The sequence below is a fragment of the Pistacia vera genome, unplaced genomic scaffold (assembly GCF_008641045.1).
Source record: "Pistacia vera cultivar Batoury unplaced genomic scaffold, PisVer_v2 Contig656, whole genome shotgun sequence".
In the NCBI taxonomy this organism is placed as follows: Eukaryota; Viridiplantae; Streptophyta; class Magnoliopsida; order Sapindales; family Anacardiaceae; genus Pistacia; species Pistacia vera.
In genome coordinates, this window is record NW_022196508.1 from 2,380,352 (window position 1) to 2,403,656 (window position 23,305).

Consider the following 23,305-nt stretch of genomic DNA (forward strand, 5'->3'; position numbering starts at 1 on the left):
TACCTGATGACATAATCAAGAAGAAGAAAAAAAGCATTGAAAGTTTGGTGGTCCTCATCGTTTTTTTTTCTTTTAAGTGATTATTTTACTCTCTAAAGTTATTACTTATAGCCAGTAAGCAACAAAGGAAGATAATATATAATATAGTAACATTTGCTGGAAATGTCAATTTCATTACCATTTTACTCCATTCAACAATCAAATAAAACGTTACCATATATACATTAACATTAAAAATATCAATCACATTAATATTATAATAAAATGGTAAATTAATAAATGTACCCAAGATAGAATTGGCATTAAAAGTTCTAACAATATCAAATTTAATTGTTACAATAAAATCATGCATGTGAACGTATATATGGTAACAATATCAGATTTATTTTACCTAAATGGTAATGAGATTACAGTCTTGCTTAATTGTTTCTTTGGAATTGTAAAACAATTAAATCTGATATTGTTTTCATATATATATATATATATATTTTCACTTATACAATAAACCAAACATATAATGCAAAAACTTTACTTACCATATTAAATAGCTAAAAACCCAAACTCACATGTGCTGCTACACAAGCCCTATAAATCATAAATTTGAACTAAATCACAACTTAAATCGTTATTATTCAAAAACAGTAATGCTACATGTATAAACTAATTATACAAACTCTGTCATGATGTTAAAAATATCGAGATTACCTGGGCATTCATTATCCAACATCAAATCATAAGAAGTGACTGAGTGCGAAGATACTACAACTTCCATATTTTTGCCGGCATTTTCAAGTGGACTACTTCTTGGCACCACCTACATATCCAAAGTAAAAAACAAATCAATTGAGCTTATAGAAAAAAGTCCTAAACCTCCAAGAATATTAATGAATGAGAGAAGATTTATACCTTGTCTGGCTCCTTGAAGGAATTCTCATCCATTACATTGTTAGATGTGAGTATAGTCTTAGTTGATCTTGATAAGTTTATCGAATTTGACCCTAACCCATACACAAATATCTTCATTTTTACTTGAATGCTCCCAAAATTCACAACCTACACATGCGTCGTAGTAACATCTTTACAAATGGTTAGCAAGCTAGAAGACGTATATAAACAAAACAACTCCTTTCAAGAGTAGGTCGGATTAATGCAATAGGAAATACCTTTACTTTCAAAAAGCATCTACCGTCATCTGAATTCTGCCAAGCTATTGCAGATGCAAGGATTGAAGTTGAAGAATTTGTGAGGAGGGTTGCATTAAGAAGCATTGCACCACTTGCATCTGCAAAAAAATGTTGCAACCAATAGCTAGGAGTTCCATATGTTTGATAGGAGTTGAAGACAATTGCACTCGGACTCCAACTAGAAGACAAAATTTTCTAATGTTAGAATAAACCGTAAATAAAAATAACTAGGCTTTATAAATTCAAAAGATGGTGAAATTACCTTCTATCATGTACATTCACAAACAGTGGAGCATAGCATACCATTTCAACAACATCACTGCAACAAACAAAGTTATAATTAGTAGTTTACCATCATTTTAGTTAAAGATTACATACTTTGATTGTGGTCAAATTGGAACTAGAAAGAATAGTGAAACTTGTGTGATATATTACTTAAACATTTGGTTAACCAAACAAAAGATAACCACTTGGATTTTTATGGACATTGGCAAACCTGTTCCTTTCCAGGCCAATGAGGAATCCAGCTTCCCCTAGTGCTGCTAAAAGACTTCCCATGCCAGCATCTTCTCGATACACAGCATATTCACTAACAAATACCTGCACAATAACCAATTATTCCCAGGTCTGAATCAAAACAAGAACTATTAATCATAGAGAGGTGCATACCTTTGGACCACTACGTGATGTATGGTCAAAGTGATGAACATTAGAAAATAAGTCACTGGCATTTGTATAAAGCTATTTAAGAATAAGAGAATAAAAACAATGTTACTTTCATTGCGAGAACAAATGAAAACATTTTATCTATTAATATACCAGAGTTGCACCAAGAATTGTACATGAAAGTCATATAAATCAGTAGGATGATCCAGTTGATCCACAGACCCATCACAGTTAGAGATTACTCTAATGCCTGGATAATAATGTTTTATCGCATTGTAGAACTTGAGGTAGTTCTCTGATCATTAAAAAAAAAAAAGGTGAGTATAATATATTTATAAATCCAAAAGAGCAGGGTAACATTCCTAAACTCTTTTGGCAAGCTTGTACTACAGAAAAAAAAAGAGGAAAAAAATTATTAAAAATGCCACTAGAAATTGTTTAAGAATTTATTAAATCGTATAAGAACTAATCAAAGACAAATAATCCTGGAAATTTACAAGAGATCATTAATGAATAGACATCATGACTCATGACAAAGTTTACTAAGCATATATTTAACTTCAAAGTTTAAATTCATAGATGAGAGTTTAATATCAAATGAATGACCCTTAGATTATTAAGAATTTACTAGCAAATCACATTCCTTCTCAATAGATATCTATAATTATTCGATCATAGACAAAAGCTCTTTCATATAGTAAAAATTTAGCTCAATTACCATTATCATGGTGCACTTTCTAATCATTTAATGACTTGAAATTAAGTGACTCAGAAGAGTATAAATAAATGAAAACAAAAGAATTGAGTTAGAACAAGATGCAAACCTTTATAAGCACTTTTTTCCGAAGAGTAGCATTCTTCATTTCCAACAGCAACATATCTTAAGTCAAAAGGTTTAGGGTGTCTCATTGCAGATCGTACAGACCCCCATTTAGAGCTTGAGTCACCTATAGCAAACTCAATGCCATCAAGGGCTTCCTGTAATTGAAACAAACAACACACGCTAATATATGTATATATATCCCTTCAATCAAAAAATTATCAGCTTTGGAAAAAAATTATGAGGTTAAGTTTAGCTGAACAACATAAACAAAAAGTAATCTATATCATATGAGAGGTGCTACTATAATCAATTACTCATATCAAGTTGAAATTAAAGAGAAAATATATTAAATAATTTTTATACTTAAAAAAAGACTCTTTAGTATTTCATACTATAGAATATTCATTTTTGTCAAACTTATGAGTTGTGTGTGTGCACAACAGTTATGTGTGTGCACAACAGTTATGTATGCACATTAGCTACTAATCCTTTTATTTGGCTTGTTTCATCTGTTGTGTGTGTGCACATCAGTTCTTAGTGCACACTGTTTATAAGACTTGTGTCTTGGCTTGTTTCGTTTCGAGTGTATGTGCGCAACGGTCTGTGTTTACACTCTCGCTTTAGATATTTTGCACCCCAACATGAGTTGCATGTCTAATAAAGTGAAAAAGATATTGTTTATCTTTGTCTCTTGAAATTTAGGACCTTTTACATGTGTCATAATATCCTTAAGTGGTCCTAGGGAATAAAGTTATCTTTCCCGATTTGTTTTGTGGTCCAAGCCAAAAAAAGGAATATTTTCCTTATTTGGACAAACAAGGGTCAGCCCCTTGTTGGCTGATGTGGCACTATATGGTTGAGCAAGAAATCCTTCATTATATAATACTCTTTCTTGCATAAATGAATCTAACCTTTTGGTCTTTTATTTCATTGTACTCTAAAATTTTTAGAGTATTCTTTCTCTTAAAGTTCAAGATTCCTTTTCCATTATTGTGCCAAAAAACCTCACCATATCAAACATAGACTTGATGACTGTTGGAATGTGGTTACTTTGCTGATGCTAGTGTGTGGCGTTGATGCTTGAAGCTTGGTGGTTTACAAGTTGTTCTCGGGTGTGTTCCCGATGAGAAGAAGCTCCAAGGAGTTGCTACATGTTAAGGATTTAGAGTGTGGTGCTAAGTGTAAAGTTGAATAGGGAGTTCTTTTTACTGTAACTTAGATCAACTTTGAACTATATCTTGTAATGTGTTTTTAACTTAGTGGATTGCTTTGATCTGGACAAGGTCCCATGGATGTAGGCTAAATGTGGATTTAGCCGAACCATGTATATGGTTGTATTCTTTACTTTCTGCACTTATGTTTGTTGTGGTTAAAAACTGGAAATCTCTTAATCAACTTGGTAATATTCCACTGCACGTTAAAATGGGTACTTAAACACCGAAGTGTGTTAACCAATCCCCAACACATATATATTTTGAGCTTATTTCCAATATCTCAAATAAATTGTAAAAGGGCGTATGCGAAATTTAAGTCACACTGGAGACCCTTAATTCTACATTTAGACTTGAACAATGGAGCAACTCAAGATCAATGCATTACTACAAAAGCCCCCTTTCCTTGATCGAGGAAAAACATGATGAAAAGCTTTCAATCACGGAAAAATGAAGCAACTATAGATCAATACATTTGATAAGGTCCAAACATAATAATTCTATTAAATTAATGTAAGATCAGAAATCCCCAAGAAAGAAAAATATGAATGTTATAACTAAACACACACCAACTCATATGGGATATATAGAAGTCAATTTGGTTTTTGTCTCCATCAAAAATAAAAACTAGAACTTGCATAATACAAACTTAGTTTATTGATTGGTAGTAAAATATGGGTTCAAAAAAAATAAAAAATGCAGAAACTCAAGATAAATAGTTGTTAGGATTCGAACATCGATCAATAGTTCTTTTCAATAAATATCATATCACAAAACCCCAAGAAAGAAAAACTGGCACCAACTCACGGGATACATGGAAATTCATTTGGTTTTTGTCTCTATAAAAAATGAAAACCGGCACTTACATAACAAAAACTAAGTTTATTGATTGATCACTAATTAGATATGGAGTCAACAAACAAACAAAATTTGTTATTACTTATTTGTTATCTTATAATAACAAAAAGAAATAAAGCTATATGGGATCACATCAACTGCAATTGTATTTGTAGCATTTGAACTAAAGTATATTTGATTGGACCAATGATCATACAAACAATCAAGGCAACAGTATTGAAAACATACTTGCACAAAAACTGAAACATTGGAAGCTTTTTGTCGACCCAAATTGCTCATTCCTGCAAAATTTATAATACATAAAAGTAAAAAATAAATCAACGGCGGAGGCCAATTAGAGGAAAAAAGAAAGTATATGCATCATTACCATTATTAAACACCCATATCGGCACTGCACCAAGATCTTCTGATAGCTGCATAAACAAGAATTAAACTTTTACTTATCTACATAAAGGAGTACAAGGGAAATTCTTTGAAGTATTAAGAACGAAAATAAAATTTCTCCTCCAAATAAGACACAAATACTTACTTGAAGAAACTCAAAATAGCCAAGTCCATCATCAGTCCAATAGTTCCATGCATCATTAAAATGCCCAGGTCTCTCCTCCCAAGGTCCAACAGTGTCTTTCCAACGAAAGGCATTTCTTAAAAGAGTTCCTCCAACAAAATTGCCACCTGATGTAACATAATAAGAAAATAATATGCATCATTCATATTTGAATTTTGAGCATTAAATATTATTACAGTTACTGAACACAAATAATGAGATTAAGATAGGAAAGGAGCAGTGATTCGATAAAGAAATCAAAGGAAATATGCGGTGAACTCTAGAAATTTTTATATTTGCTTACTGCTAATTTAGTATATAAATGAAACATCGTATTACAAACTTTTGACACAATTGCTATCCTCAAGGCATAGAACCAGATCAGAATGTTAAAAATGTCCAATCCCTTAAGATATCAAAGGATTAAATTTGTCTCAAGAGTTGAAATTCTATTTCACGTGACAACCAGCCAACCTTCCCCTTTTTCACAAACGAGAAAATAGAAAAAAACAAGTCTAACTACAAGAATAGTACTCCTTCACATTCGTTTACGTTTGTTTCAAGTTATCAGCATTTGTTTTATTAAATGACAAATTTAAAATTTAAAATTGTATACCTTTCTACATTAAAGATCAATTAATAAAGTGTCGTGCAAGCAATTTATATTTAGAACGAACTCTTACAAATTGAACAATGATATTCAACCTTTTATCCATTACAAGAACCTCTAAAACTTTTGTTTAAGAAAACCATTTGAAAAAAAGTATGAACCCACTCAAAGACGAATGAGTTATATATTTGTTTAAATAAAGGCATTAATAGATAACAACTTAATATAAAAAGATAGCATAGAGGCATTAATAGAAAACAAATTGAATTAAAATACAGTTTTTAAGGCAACTCCAAATATTAATCTAAGAAACACCATATCAATCGAAACATCAAAATGAAAGACAAGATTTTCTATTGTGATAATTTAACATGAAACAACTTCACTTAAGAAGTATCTACACCAATAAATCTTTATATACCTGGAAATCTCAGGAATCGAGGTTTGATATTTGCAATCATTTCAAAAAGATCATTTCTAAAGCCATGCCCCTGCGACAAGATACAGAAAGTCTTAGATACATGTGGAAGGTAATTACTAGTTACTAAGTAATAAGAAGAAATGCATTGAAAAATTATGTTCAAACAAAAGAAAAACCATTACATGCAAAGTTTACATTTATCATTCAGCTTCCAAAGACAAACTAGAAGTTCATTTTGAAACAATAGTTTCTTATTATAAAAAAAAAGGAACTCCATGAAGGAATGACACACCAAAAAAAAACTATCTTATTTTTGTGAAAAAGAAGCTATTGAAACAAAATTGGGAGAAAAATCTAGAGTAGTTACGATTGGAAAACTGAATCTGTTTTCATTAACTAACTAACTGCAGAGTGAGTACAAGCATTTGGGTTTAGACAGAGATGATGAACAATAGCTTTTGCTTATTGTTTTACAAGACAAAGACAAGCTAAACGGTGACGTTTTGTAAAGTTCTTTTAATGACACTGAAACGGTAGCATACAAGCCTTCTTTCATTTGAGACTAACTGAAACCGGTAGTAAGCATCTTTGAGACTTCTCAACACTCTTCCTCAAATTGAGCCGTAGAGTTTTTTTGGCCAAGTGTTTTCAACACAACATGCTCCCTCAAACTGAACCCCTTGTAATCTAGGAACACCATATCATTTTTCAACACAACATGCTCCCTCAAACCGATCCCCTTGTAAATCAGGAGAACCAAACATTTATTTTAACACAACATGCTCCCTCAGATTGAGCCCCTTGGAATTGAAGAGAGCTCTTTTGTGTTCAGTATGCTTCTTCTTAAACAGAAGTTCAGAAGAACAACTTGACAAAAGAAAAATATTATAATAGCAAACTTCTTATGTAAAGAACCTGCACACACTTAGCACAGTAAAAAAAAAAAAAACGCAGGTCTGATGCTGTGCAGCACTTTAGAGACAGTAGCTAAAAATCAGAGCAATGAATCTGCACAATACTCAGTTCAAAAAGAAAAATCTAAACAATGATAACTTGGCTAAAACTCTGCGCAAATTCAGCGAAATCTGCAACTTGGCTAAAAATCTACACAAATTCAGCGCAATAGAACAGAGCAGAACAATGACAACTTGGTTGGAGAACCTGCACAAACTCAGCTTAGCAAAAGCAAAAATAGAATAATGGCGATACTGCAACAAAAAACCGTACTTCATCTCACGCAGCAACACTTCATTTGTCAAGACTAACAACATTTAGCTTCTGCTTTATCTCACACAACATCATTTCATTTGTCAAGACTAACAACATTCAGCTTCTGTCTTAATTCATTTAATTGAGCAGATGAAAGAGCTTTGGTGAAAAGATTAGCTATTTGAAGCTTGGATGGAACATATTGAATTACGACCTTCTTAGCTAGAACTTGATCTCTAATATAATGAGCATCAATTTCTATGTGTTTTGTCTGGGCATGGAACACAAGATTGGAGGCTAATGTTGCTGCACTAACGTTATCACACCATATAATAGGAATGGTGTGAAAAGTCGGGCCAAGTTTAGAAAACATGCTCTGCAGCCACGCAACTTTAGTGGTAATGTTAACCAATGCTCTATATTCTGCCTCCGTGGAAGAAAGCGCAACAACCTTCTGTTTTTGAGAGCTCCACTGTATTAAGTTTGGTCCTAAATAGACACAGTAGCCACTAGTGGACCGCCTATCTTCTAGACTGCTTCCCCAATTGGCATCTGAGTAACATTCTACATTTAAAAAGCATGTTGGTTTGAATTGTAAACCATAGTGAGTGGTACCCTTAATGTATACGAGCACCCTTTTACAAGCTTGCCATTGGAGCTCTGTTGGAGCTTGGAGAAACTGACTTAGCCGATTGACAATGAAATTGATATCATGCCTGGTAAGAGTCAGATATTGCAATGCACCTATAATGCTCCTATAAAGACTTGGATTAGAAAATAGCTCACTGTCAGGAGAATATAACTTGGTACGACAACCATAGGAGTGGTACAAGCATTTGCTTCCATCATTCTTGTTTTAACTAAAAGATCTTATGCCTATTTGGCTTGCTTGAGGTGAATTCCAATGGCAGTCCTTGTAGCTTCTAAACCTAAGAAATATTTGAGTGAACCAAGAGTTTTCAAGGCAAAATGAGCATTCAAATCAGTCATTAGCTGAGCAATAAAATCAGTATCTAATCCAGTAATCAAAATGTCGTCCACATAGACTAGAACATAAATCAAACTAGAAGGTTGCTTGAGAGTGAACAGACAAGAATCTGAAATTGAATTGGTGAAGCCTTTAAGTTGAAGTGCAGCCTTGACTTTATCAAACCAAGCTCTTGGAGCTTGTTTAAGGCCATATAGGGCTTTATTCAATTTACATACAGCAGTAGGTTGTGAAGGATCTTCAAAGCCAGGTGGTTGTTTCATGTACATTGTTTCAGTGAGGACACCACTGAGAAAAGCATTATTAACATCTATTTGCTGAATATCCCAATTATGTGTCATGGCTAGAGTGAGAATTATCCTTATAGTTGAAGGTTTGATGACGAAATTGAACGTCTCAAAGTAATTAAGGCCAAGGGTTTGTTGAAAACCCTTGGCAACAAGTCTAGCCTTATACTTCTGTAATGAGCCATCGGCATTAAGTTTTGTACGAAAAACCCACTTGTTCCACACTACATTCATGTCAGGAGAGGATGCAACCAGGGTCCATGTTTGGTTCTTAACAAGAGCATCCAATTGGCACTAGTGAGAGCTTTACCAATGAAGGTTGGTTTAGGTTCAACTGCATCACTTCCAGAGATAAGGAGGGTAGTATATAGATTCTGAAAATGAAGAAGGTCTTTAGAACTGTGACCCTTGCGAAGATGAGCTACTTTAGCCCTTATTACCATAGGGTGAACATTGGAGAAATTGTGAGGAGGTAAGATCCACTTTAAGATTCAAGGCTAGAAATTGTGAGGAGGTTGTAATAGGATTAGCAGAGGATGGGAAATGTGATGAATTAGGTGAGGTAAGATTAACTTCAAGGGACGCGGCGGGGGGAGAAGTGTTGGTATGTAGAGGAGAACTTAAGGGTTGTTGAGAACTACATGGAATAGGCGTATTGGAGAGAGTTGGGGTGATATTTGGTACGGGAGATGAAGTTTGAGAAGTTGTAATTGGTTTAGTATGAGGTAAATATGGTTCAGTTTGTGAGGAGTGCAAAGTTTGATGAGGTAAAGTTGGTGAGGCAGAATTGAGACCAGTTGCTGTAGCATTCAATGACCATTTTCAAAAGAGCAATTTACTCCAGAGGGACCAGTATCAGCAGTTAAAGGAGGTCGTTGAAGAAAGACAGAAGGAAAAGATTGACAATGTGATTGCAAATGTGAGTGTGAATGGTTAGGTAGTGTAGTTTGGTTGAGTGAAGAATTAGAGGATGTATTAAAGCTTCCATCAGCAAAAGGAAAACTACACTCATCAAATTGAACAGTAGGTGTAATGACAATTTTTCCATCAGGTTTTAGACATTTATAACCCTTGTGAACAAGACTATACCCAACAAAGACACACTTGACAGAATGAAAATCAAATTTATGCTTATGAAAAGGCCTAAGATATGGAAAACATGTATAGCCAAAAAATTTCAAACTATCATAAGTAGGAAATGCATTGAACAATTTTTGGTAAGGTGATATATTGCCAATAGTGGCAGTAGGCATTCAATTAATGAGGAAGACTACTGTCTCAAATGCAAGCCACCAATAATGTAAGGGCATAGATGCATGGGCTAAGAGAGTAAGACCAGTCTCCACAATGTGTCTATGTTTCCTCTCACTTCTACCCTTGATCTGGATGTAAGCATTTTAACTTGCATTCAAATTGCCTTTCAGCAAGATGGTGAAATTTTATAAAAATGGACCTAACTTCAGCTTTGGTTTTTAGAGGAAACAACCAAGTGAAACCTACTAAAGTCGTCTAAGAAGTGCACATAATACCTAAATCCTTTGGCTGAAGGAAATGGGGCAGGACCCCATATATCACTATGTATTATCTCAAGTGGAGCCTTGGTTTGAGATTGAGACAAAGGAAAGCTATTTCTATGGAGTTTACCTAACTAGCAAGCTTTACAAATAGAAAGAGGAGTACTATTAGAGATGTTATTCAAGGAAGAGTAGTTTTTGTGTATGGCAACCAAGATTCTATTTTGAGTGGCTGAATGGGATGTCCCAATCGTTTGTGACAGGTTAAGTGGTTATTCTAAGGTGCATCAATAGTATAACCATAGTGAATGTTTAAAGAAGAACAAGCATCAAAATCAGCATTACAATCATTACTTTTGCAAACATTACTTGAAGTAACATTACAAGTATTAGTTGTAGAAAGACAAAAATTATTATTACTTACAATAGGAGAATTACACTTATTAGTAGAACTAAGATTGGTTGTATCAGTAGTACATTGCATAGAACTAGAATCAATACTAGTGTCAAGCAACGACTGACCATTATTGACTATATGCAACTATGCTTTATTAGTAACAAGACTGATGGACTAGACAAATTTAGAGGAAATTGTTCAAACATGTGCAAGGTTGTAGCAGTAGCAGTATGAGTTGCCAGGTTGTGATAGGAGGTAGAACAAGTTGGTGGAGGCTTGATAGAGGATATGTTAAGCTGATACAATCCTCCTTTAAGATCCCTTTGAAGTAAAAGAGCTCTTGTGGACTTGCCCTTGACAACACAACAGTTAGCATCAAATTCCACAATCACATTGTTATTTTTTGTAAATTTAGAGATGCCAAGAAGGTTTTTAGTGATCTTATGTACATAGAGACTATTTTTAAGATGCAAGCATTTACTGTGTAAACTGCTAGAAAGGGAAGTATGACCAGTGTGAGAAATTGAGAGAAACTCACCACTACCTATTTGAAGCTGATCCACCCGATCATAATTCTTGTTGAGATGTAGATTATTTAGGTCTAAAGTGACATGGTCAATTACCCCTGAATCCATGTACCATATTGGATCAGTTGGTGTGAGAGATGTAGCAAGGGCAATAGGTTGAATCTGTTGTGAAATAGAGTTATAGGCAGGAGTAGATGACACTTGTCCACTATTATACAGATTGGTAGTAGCAAAATGTGCCTGATTGTGACCTGACAACTGCTGACTTGGTACACCGAAACCTCCTAAAGGATTATTTTTACCACTTATAATACCATAACTTGAATTGAATTCAAATGGGCAAAGCCGTGACTGTGATATGGTCTATACAGGTTTCCTTCATCACACCAGCTGATGATTGAGCATCATTATAGTAAACTCCATTGTGAGGTTGAGGAGGTGATTCAACATAATATGAGCCATGTTGTTGAGGTGGAGGAGGTATATTGGTCTATAAAGTTCCATTATATGCAGAGTTGAATCGATGGTAGCATTAGACAGTTGAATGTCCAGCTTTGTTGCAAACTTGGAAGATAAGTCTGCTTCGTCCAATACTTCTTCCTCCACCTCTTCCATAAGGCACAAAGTTAGAGATTAGAGGTCTAGCGTGATACTCTAGTTGGCCATAAGGATTATAGTTTTGTAAGGGAGGCATGGAGTAAGCTTGAGGAGGCATGGAGTAAGATTAAGAATAGTGTGGATTTCCCAGGGATATCAAAGAAGGTGCAGGTGGAGCAGGATTGTAAACTGTCTCATATATCTTTTTAGGATGGCAAGCTGCTAAACCATTTTTGTTTGAACCTTCATGCCCTATAGCATTATTAACTAGACCTCCAAATGGAGCTACATTAGCTATATTAGCTGAGCAATTATACAAGTCAATCGTATTAAATTTTTCAAGCCTAAGTTCATACTTCTGCAATAGAAATTGTGCTTCCTGTAATGTGACGGTATCAATTTTGGATTCAAGTCTAGAAGTCAAATTCACCACAACTACATCAAATTCGAGTCTCAGACCATCCAATACATACTGTAGTAAGTCTTTGTCTACAATTAACCTACTGGCAGATAAAGTTTCAGCAATCTCCTTCATTTTTTTTTTACATAACATACTATACTAATGTTACCTTTGGGTGTTGTTTGAAGTAAATTCTTATGGTGTAAGGCTCTTGCTTTAGAATCTGTGATGAATTCATGTTCTAGGGCAAACCAAATTTCAGAGGAAGAATGATATTTTGTAAAGTTCTTTTAATGACACTGAAACAGCAACATACAGGCCTTCTTTCATTTGAGACTAACTAAAACGGCCTTCTTTTATTTGAGACTAATTGAAACCAGCTATAAGCATCTTTGAGACTTCTCCTGCTTGACTTTTATAGTCAACAATTTTTTCCAAGATAATCTTTTCCAACCAACGAATAGTTAACTCCATCGTAACCCAATGAAAGCTATTTAAAAGAAAACAAGGAGGGCTTAAATTTAAGGAAAACTGCATGTTGAATTTCTTATAATTACCTTGTATGTGTCCAATGGGATGGCTGAGACTTGATCAATCCACATTACCCCCTTTTTCGATGTCTTCAGTTGAAGTCTTGCATTTGGATTTGTTTCTTCAGCTTCCAGCAAAGTTTCCATCTTTGTCCAGTTTGAGACATCACAAGCGGAAGCACTGCAATCAAATCAAATTAAACTCTAAAATATAAATAAACAAAAATCTTCGTGGAAGAAAAGCAAATTATAATGCTCACATGATATTCGTAATGGCCAGCTTCCGCAATCCATCTGAGCTTGCTAAAGATACTGATATATTAACCGAGCTCAATGAACGGAGGTAAAAGACAATTTTGTAAATCTTCCCTTGTTTGATGTCCTACAGGAAAGAGAAGAAAAAAATTAATAATTAAGAATTAAAACAACATATTCAAATAATAAGGATACAGACAAATTCACTAGTTTTTTGTGTAATTAAGATAAACTATTTCTTACCATTCCCCAGAATCCTGGGTTATAGACACCAACTCCTCCAATAGGACACGTATCACCATCACAAAGCACCTCCATTCGAAGTGCATTCTTATTCCGTTTGAAGCATGATGATCGGTCAGTTGAAACAATTATGGATGATTCATCCCCGATAATAGACCAAGGGTGAATATTCAAGGATTTGTTTTGTCTGACAGCTTCAAAACCTGAAATAAACACCTCATTAAAAGCCTTACATATATATCCAAACAAATTGTAAAATTATAAATCCTTAAAAAAATTGTGTAGCTTATGTTTTAATATTGTATGGGCTTATTAAAGACATTTCATGTAACATGTCTCAGAAATTTAGAGGAACCTAAGAAATTGAAAGAGAGAAAGCANTATAAGACTTAAATAAAATTTTGATTAATTCCTTACAATTTTATTATTCAATTAGTATTTTCCTAAATTATAACTTTAATCTTACGTTCACCTCTAATTTGTGAAAGCTAAACATTCAATAAGTATTTTAAATTGAACTCATAAGTATATATATTATATATTTTAAAAGGGGGCCAGACCGAGAAATTATATATATCTTTTGTTCTTTAATTTTTAATTTTTAATTTTTTTTTTAGTTATGGAGTTAAATTTTGTTTTATTGGATTATTTCATTCATGTTAGTGGCATCTTTAGATAATATATCGGAGTTTATATATATATTAATTAGAACCTCTTTATAGTAATACTTTATATAGGAATAACTTCCATTTAATCATAAAAAATATTGGTCCCAATTAACTTGGGCCAGTTATAAATAAAAATAAATTTTACATTGTAATAAGTTATAATTTTTTAAAGTCTCATCTTAAAGAATTTGCCTCTGCAAAGTAATAATTATATGTATACTGCAAAAAATATATACTATGTTATAGTAAAGTTTTAAGATGAAATAAAATATTTATCCAAAAATTTTTGAGACAATGATTTATGCTTTAGAGTTGTTACTACATCTTTTATCTTGTCGGTACGTAAAAAGTCATTGACATTGACACATTCTTATTGAAGTCAAAATATTTATAACTTCTCAAGTATGTTTAGAGCTTCTTGACACAAAACTTTTGATATTTCCGTACTATCATCATCAAGATTACTCCATCCTCTTCTTCTTTAATTTTAGTAATGATTTCTTCTTTAATTAAAGCATACTGACTTGTTGCTCATTTAGATGATTGAGGAATATATTAATATCCATTTGATTAGTGTAGTGAAGTTGTCAAATCTGGTCACTCAATTCTGCAATGACTCTTTGATATATATTCCGTATTATCCTAATGCTAATAAAACAATGAAGTGAAATCTTAATACTACTAAAACATAAATTATAAAATAAGAAATCAAAACAATAAATTTTAAGTTAAAACAATAATTCTTGTAACTATATCTCTATTAAGTTATAACCTCCTTATAGTAATAAATTTAGTTGGTCCCAATATTATCACTAATAGATGTTCTAATTGTATATCTTTTGTTCTTTAATTTAATTTAATTTTATTAATTTTTTTTTTTTTTTTGGAGTTGTGGGGTTAAATTTTGTTTTATTGGATTATATCATTCAAGTTGGTGGCATCTTTAGATAATATACAGATTAATTTTAACCCTTTAGGTTTGTTAATTTAACTAAACACCCCCATAATAAAAGTTTATAAATTGACAAAAACACCCCCACCCATCTACATATTGTCGACCGGCAGTCACCACCGTTGGAAGATGATAGGAATCTGTTGGAATGGTACACGATTATCTAGATCTGACCAGTCGTTCGTTGATCTAGCTTTTTTGTCCAGATTCACCGTGGATCTAGCCAGAAACGGACAGATAGGCGCATGATCGGCTAGATCTAGCCGGTCATGCATTGTTACGGTGGCGGTGGTTGTTGGCGAGTGATAGTGGCTTGGGTGGGTGGGGGGGTGTTTTTGTTAATTTTAAAACTTTTATTGAGAAATGTAATTGTTAATGTTTTGAGTTGAATAAAATAGGATTGGATTTTGAAAAATAATAAAACAAATGCATTTTTGGGTTGTTAGGGAAGGATAGTATAATATGATAGTGGGAAAAGAGTGTATATATTAGTATAATTTTTTTAATCATTCTTCTACAAAATTGAATTTTGGCTTTAATACACAATGATTTTTTCTTCTTTCTTAAATGTATATTTGTTGTCAAATTTAAATTGATATTTATTCGATGAGAATGTTGAGAAATATGTACTTTTAATTAGTTCTAATCATGTATTTTATTATTATTATTGTTGTTGTTGTTGTGGGTGATTTTTTCCAATCAACTCGGAGAAGTCAAAAGCCTGCAAGGATATAGTACAACCCATAATCAGTTCGACTCAATATTAGTCCGATCCAGCATAAGCTCGTCGAGAGATAGCTTGACTTAACACAAGCTGGTCACGACTAGCTCTGACGGTTGTTCGATAAATCATAGATAAACTCAAATCTCAGATATTTTGAAAGAGATAAGATTAACACTGATGATAGCGCGATCTTGGCACTCAATCACAGGAATATCGGAGTTACAATTTGAATTTAATTGTAATCCCGATAATTTCTCTCTTTTCTTTATCTCAAACTTGTATAAATACCTCCTCCAATTATGAGAAGGGGGTTAGCAATTTTTTACTTTATAATTGATATACATTGTAAGCTCTCACAACAACAAAATTACAATGGACGTAGACTCAAGTTTTAATTTGTCGAATCACTTTAAAAAGTATTTGTGTCTTTTGCATTATAACGCATTTTCATACTGTCATTGCTGATTTTTATTGAATCACGCACACATCTGTTCTAATTCTGTTAAGGTCAATCAGATTATTCTAGTTGGTGCGAATTTTCGTATCAACAATTATTATTATTATTATTTTTCAAATTCCTAATTAATAGAATCCATTATCATCTTCCGAATCTCGTCCTCAAATATACAAATCAAATTAAACACTTTAAAATTTAATTAACAAATTATACATCAAATTTAAATAAGAAATTTTAAAATGATAATTTAGGGTATTTTGGTTTCAATAATACTAACCTCACTAACCCCTCTCACTAACCTCTCTCACTAACCCCATGTGGGAGTTTGTGATTGGCTTGGTTAGGTGTGATCCATTATTGGACAGGCGGGATCCATGTGAACTGACGAATTGTGAACTGACACGTGGCATTAGTAAGAGAAAGTTAGTGAAAAGTGTTAGTGATTGTAATGTTACTCTTTTGGTTTTTGTAAATAAAAAGTTGAATAGAATTTGTCACTTTCAAAATTCTCAGAGTGACGAAAGTTTCAACCGAAAATGACTTATCACATACACAATATCACGATCGTCATCAAAATTTGCAAGGATAAAGCTTGGAGGCGAAACCATGACCTATTTTTATCTTCTTTCTTTTTTTTTTTTTTTTTTTTTTTTTGTGTCAAAGGGCTGAAAAATAGTGTAAATATACTTAAAGAATATAATTAATCTTGAAGATATAAATTAATTGTATAAATCAAAATTTATTTTTAATATAACTAGTTTTATCTTTCAAAAATATGTTTTATTTTATTCTTATAGTAACTAACTCTCAGCTCCCTTTTGCATTCCGGAAGTATTTGATACTTCCCGAGATTAAAGCAAGTCATTGTAACCTTATTTACAAGTTAAGCAAGGACTTGGCTAATTTAGACATTACCAAATCCTTCATTCACGGTGATTTAACTCGATCAAGTCCACCATTCTAAACCCTGCTTCAACAGGCGCCTGCCATCAACCCATCCATACATATATATGTAAATGAAATGCTGCAAAGTTTCATTCATTTCAAGCAGTAACTACATCCCTTGAGTTAATTAGCCTTCACATATATTTTCGAGTGCCATAAAATGCCAAGGTGCCATTGGAGTCCCAGTATGGTTGCCTTGCTTCTCGCCTGTGTTGTTTTATCAATGATCAAATGTCCTTTGATTGCAGGAGCGAAAATTCAAAATTTCAAGGCTATCCAAGGTGCAATTCCTAATAACTTCTACCCATCACTGATTTTGATTTTTTATTTTGTGAAACTAACGATTGGTTGCTGACCTCTGATTAGCCACGTTAAATTGTTTGCACAAGAGATTTGCTCTCTCTCTATATATATTAAATTGCCTATATTATAGCATTGTCCTTCCATTTCTTTGTCGTTTATTTATTTGCCTTGTCAATTTCTTTTGATCATGCCTTTGTGTTCAACTCTTATGGCAGAAAGTTCAGTCCATCAAAGTACAACAAAAGGTATAGTTTTTTGTTGGATGATATAATTTGAGGCGGACCTAACTCCTCATTCAATAAGACATTTTTGAATGGGAGGACTACCCCTTCTTATAAACCAGTAGACTTGAGCGTGTCTAGTCGGTGTGGGACTCTAACACTCCCCCTCACGGTCAAGTCCATATGTTGGGTCATGCCTATGATGGAGGTAATTGCTAGCTTAACTCCTCATCGCTGGTCAAGTACTCAGCTCAACTAAACTTGGGCTCTGATACCATGATATAATTTGAGGGGGGCATGACTCCTTACCCAATAAGGCATTTTGAATGGGAGGATTACCCCTTGTTATAAACCAGTAGACTTGAGCATGTCTAGTCGGTGTGGGACTCCAACATTAGAGTCTGAGAGAAATTAGTAAACCTCTCAGCCGTCACCAAAGCCAGCTTCGCCTCATGCTAACAATTAAAATTGAGGAAGTACTACCCCAAAGTTGAGTGTTCGATGAAGAAAATATGTTATATGTATTATTTTAATTTATCATCTATTATATTTGCTTTCAGAAGACATCATTGATTTCGTCTATGCTCAGTTCAGTTGAATGACGTAAACATGGTATAAAAATAAATGAACACTTGTTATTTATCCTCTCTACTATCTTAAAACATGTTTGCCAACATTCTGAGAGACGGAATTACTATTCTGTAGTTTCTTGTGGCTTAGATATAGAAGTCAGTTAATTTCTGTATCATGTTTTCTTGGAGCAAAAACTTCACAAAATACAACATGAAAGAAATGGAATTGTTTCTCCAATTAGGCCTTATGTACTGTGTTCAAAGCGCCTTTCCTTTTATTTATATACTATAAAGATCATCGCAATTACAATAAGAAATTATGAAATCAATTCGGTTTGGATTATAACGTTACCGTCAAATAAGTTCAAAGTTCAATAAAACAATCATATATAAGCAAATACATTTTTATTGATTTAAGTAAATTTGATTCATGAAATTCTATTTAAGTTAACAATAAAAATCACTTCTTAGGTCTAAACAATTGGATTTTGTCAAATTCTATAGGGGTTAATAAAACTAAATAAATAAATAATCAAAATAGAAAAAGAGGATAACTATACAAACTTAGCAACTATTCATATAGGCCCAACCTCAGCAAGCCCAGTCCAAACGCTCGATTGTTCTTCTTGCCGTATAACAAATGAACAAAAACCCCGGCACTGAAAATCAGATTAAAAATCGTCCGAGCTGTCCGTATATTTCACTTGGCACGGCACACCTCCGCATTTTGTGAAACTTATATAGCTATTCTCAGCTCGGTTGGCTATAATATACAAGCCAACGAAACTCGCTATACAGTTGGTTTATGACTTCAATTATGTCAACAAATCTGACAAGTATGTCTTTCATCCGACACTTTATATTAACTCAGGAAGATTTTCAGACTCTTTGGTCCATACTTTTAGAATTAAGTTTGCTGTAGTTTAAGGGGTGATAGACCATTGAACTAGGAGGAAATTGTGAACCATGTTTTCATTTTTATTTTTCTTTTGGAAGTAAAGAGGAGGTGGTTTTGGGATTCGAAAATATAGGCGTAATAGAAAAGATTACAAAATGAAATTTATAATTCTTTTAAGCCTTGAACGAGGACACGATTTGTCATCGGTTTATTATCACCTTCATATATTTATGTAAAAGTTGTTAAACTGCCTTGATATGTAAGTATACAGGTACTGCCTTGATATGTAAACACGTAGGTATTGATATATGTTCTTTAGTATAATCCATCACTCCATAATAGAAGTGAGGTCGAGTGAAGTCGTTGTCGTGTTTTCTTTTTAAATATAATGGACTAGCATAATTATTTAAGTTAAAAAAATCGATCTCAAACTATATTCAATACATCTTGCATATTTAATGTATTTGAAAAATTATAGAATTTAGATTCAATCTCAACTATTAAAATGTTTTAATCTAATCGTTCAAAAATTGTGTTAAAACTTAGCTAAATAAATAAATAAAATGGAACTTCTGATCCCACCTATAAATTTATATATTTATTCTTTTGTATATATTTGGTCACTAGAAGAGTACATACAAAAGAATAAAGGATATTATACAAATAGATTGGCCGTTGGAAATTACATAACACTTCAATCATGAACATTAATTTCTCGATAATTTGCTTTGAAGAAGCAAATTTTTAATTTATATGTTGCCACTTCCACGTGTTCTATATATACTGCCCCACTCAAAATGATCTGTATAACATTGTCTGTAGTCATAAAACCATCTAATATAATAAATTTGTGGGCATCACAACCTCAATTATTGAATTTTTGATCCTATCAAATATCTGACTCTTAATATTATCTTAATTTCATTTAATTATGTCATAGATCATGTTTCTGCATTTAGAACGACGGTTGAGAAAATGGATTGATTTGGTGCATAAAATATACATATAAAGCAATTTGGTTGGCAGCTGTACCAGTACCCGCTATCTCAGAAGAAAATTGGTAAATTAAGCACATAGCTAGTTAATTTCAGCTTCATATTTCATATACATAGCTAGCCACATAAAAGTCATAATTAAGATTTCATGAGACATAAAACCTTATTATCTCTGGCAATCTTAATTTGATAATTGTTTCAACCAAAAAAACAATCACTCCTTATAAATTATACTTTATATAATTGTTGTACATGGATAGAGTATAACTTTAACAATAATAGAGGGAAATGTGATTTAAAGGTAATTTCATCTTCAACAATACCAGAATAGGCTCACGCACAACCACATGCTCCAAAAAAAAGTCACACACACTCTCGCGCGCCGGAAACATTGTTAGGGCCAAAATATGTCATCGGCCCAAGTAAGCCCAAAAACAAAGACACCTTTAACCAAGCTGCAGACTTAGGCCCAATTCTGATGGGGCCCATAACAGAGTTCTACAGATAAGGCCCGTTCAATATGCTTTCTCAGTTCCTCACCATCTAGGCCCAGGCCTTCTAGTCCTAGAACACCTTCTGGACTTAGAATCAACTTGGAGCCCACAGTCGCCTACAAACTACAGTACTACTTAAACTCTATTGAGGAAGTCAATCATGATCCTAGTTCGTCTAAGGTCCGTATCCTAGGCATGTTGGGACTCCCTTTCCTATAGAGGTAAGAGACCAAAAGGCTTCACTCTTCTACAAAGCCACAACTGCAAGGACTCCAAGTTCGACTCGGATTTAGAGACTGTAGTCACTATTTAAACAAAGGCCAGCCCTCTCACAAGGACAAAGACATTACCACCTTCAGACCCTGAAGTTCTCACTCTTGAGAACTTCGTATTACAGCCATAGTCACAGTCCCCCACTAGACTTCCGGTAACCTTTCCTCTCCCTAACCCTCACTAAATTAGCCTCACTCAACCTTGTTGACTTGAGCATCAGAGTGCATACGGCAAACACCACCCTGGTGTTTTCCATCTGCTTCTTGTTTTCTTACGTATGTAGGTGCAACTGATCGCTAGTGGCCTCAACCTCTCGGGATCAGTTTCTCTTTCCGCAAAGGTAGATTTTTACATATATAGTTTGGCGCCCACCGTAGGGCCTCTAACAATCATTCATCTTATAAGCCCTGCTACGTAAAGAAACTCTATGGCTGAAAACTCTGATAACACTAATCCTGGCCTTGAGGCCAGATTGGAGGCTCTAACCGCCCTCATGCAACAACACTCAGACAAGGTGGTTGCACTAGAAGCTAAGAACACTGCCATTCGAATAGAAAACGCCGCAATCAAGGCCGAAAACCAATCTCTAAAAGAGAAGGTAAGCCAGTTTTATGATCTTGAGCTCCTGCCTTGTCAGGTACAGCCCAATCGGTTCTGCACCTTAGTTTCGTCTATACAACCCCTCCAAACTCTAGAGCGCGGACCAACAAACTCGAACAAAAGGCTACACCAACTACACTCGCCATTAATCGACAATTCAGCCCTGACTCATGGTGAACGGGGGCCGTCAATAGAAGCACTCTCGGTCGATCTGTCAAGCACGAGATTAAGGCATCCAAGTGATAGAAAGCCCACTACAATAAGAGCCAACCATCCTTGCCATCCCATCTCACCTTCAGTCATTGATCCCTACCTAAACCCTATTCGGCTCGGCTTGGCTCGGCTCATCCTCTTAGGTCAAGCGGTCTTTCACTCCCAACCATCCCGCCTGAGTCCACCCATCCCAATAGACCGAGCGAATCTCAAATAACCCCTCTTACAATCCATGTGGGGCGAAACACTAGATCGGCCACAAGGGGAGTCACCCAACCAAGGGGAATGAATGGGGATCCAGGCTACCAAGCGTCACACGACGGAATGATTCGTCAAGCTACACCACATGGATTGACACAACAAAATGCGTCGAATGCGAATCATGTGGCCAACCAAGTCAGTCAGGACGACCTAGCGGTACTTGCCTCTCCCATGGAACAAATATTGGCCAAAAGACTGGCGACGTAGAGGTAGTGATGAGGCGTATACCAGGAATGTCAATCCCAACCAAAAAGAGCCGACCTAACTGTTATGCTAACTCACCCTTCGTGGATGCAATCATGCTAGCCAAGATGCCACACAAATTCACCATCCCCAGCATAAAGCCTTACAATGGCATAACCAACCCAGATGACCACATAGCCTCCTATAAGCAACAGATGCTTGCTGTCTCGATACCCCAAACATTGAGGGAAGCCTGCATGTGTAAGAGCTTCAGTTCAAGCCTCTCTGACCTAACTCTCCAATGGTACACGAACCTCCCAAACAATTCGATCAACTCATTTGCCCAACTCACCGACACCTTCATTAAGCAGTTCGCCAGCAGTAAGAAACTTGAAAAGCTATCGGCCGACCTATATAGAGTCTACCAGAAGAGGGGGGAGCCACTGAAAGAGTACGTCAGCAGATTCAACAAATAAAATATCTCCATCACCTTCTACAACCTAGAGACGGCAGTGGATGACTTTAAAAAGGGTCTCATCCCAAACAAAGAACTATATAAAGACCTGATGAAGCTCGACTGCACCACGATGGAAGACGCCCTAGCCAGAGTTGTAATTCAGATAAGGTGGGAGGAAGATGAGATGAACCAGATAAGGCATGCCAGGTATGATCACAGTCACTAGAGGCGAAATGATAGAAGGTTAGAGCCTAAATCGATTGAGCCCTGTTACCAGCCCTCTCCGCGCAATCTGAACAAAGTCAAGAAACCATACGACTGCCAGCCAATTAGAGCAGACAACAAACCATCCGGATCGAACCAATACAGAGTTCCACAATACAACCTTAACGTTGAACCAGCCTAGGTTTTGGTAATCATGAAAAGAATGGGATCTACCGTTAAGTAGCCAAACAAGCTCAATCCTGAAGCGAGGAGGGACACGACCAAGTGGTGTGAGTTCCATAGTGACCATGGTCATAACACCGCGGATTACGTCGCCCTACGGTTAGAAGTCGCTGCATTACTGAAGAAGGGAAATCTCTGGGATCTATTGACGGATAAAGGGAAGAATACAGTCTATAAGAAAAGTTCCAAAGAAGCATCTCCTCCCCCGTGAGAACCTACGCCAAAGGGTTTCTGCTTAATTATCTCTAGAGGGTCAGAGATTAGTGGGGTGAACTACTCCTTGGCCAAACATTATGCCCGAGCCAACCATCACCTCGAAGTCCAATCCATCCATCCGCCCTCTCGGCTATACACATAGTTTGAGGATGATGAGCT

At 34.8% G+C, this 23,305-nt stretch overlaps 1 protein-coding gene across 1 annotated transcript; it reads right to left on the bottom strand.

Annotated features, from left to right (window-relative positions):
- Positions 1–280: 280 nt before the first annotated feature.
- Positions 281–22,997, bottom strand: LOC116112161 (alpha-L-arabinofuranosidase 1-like; the record flags this gene model as incomplete). The annotated part of the gene is made up of 18 exons (XM_031398338.1): positions 22,758–22,997; positions 22,261–22,384; positions 13,268–13,470; positions 13,030–13,151; positions 12,797–12,950; positions 6,321–6,390; positions 5,272–5,417; positions 5,110–5,155; positions 4,971–5,023; positions 2,675–2,828; positions 2,027–2,145; positions 1,854–1,925; positions 1,681–1,784; positions 1,447–1,503; positions 1,164–1,362; positions 907–1,053; positions 714–814; positions 281–323 (listed from the first exon to the last, which is right to left on the bottom strand). Coding segments are annotated over exons 1-18 (2,154 nt in total), but the record flags the coding sequence as incomplete, so codon positions are not given.
- Positions 22,998–23,305: the final 308 nt, after the last annotated feature.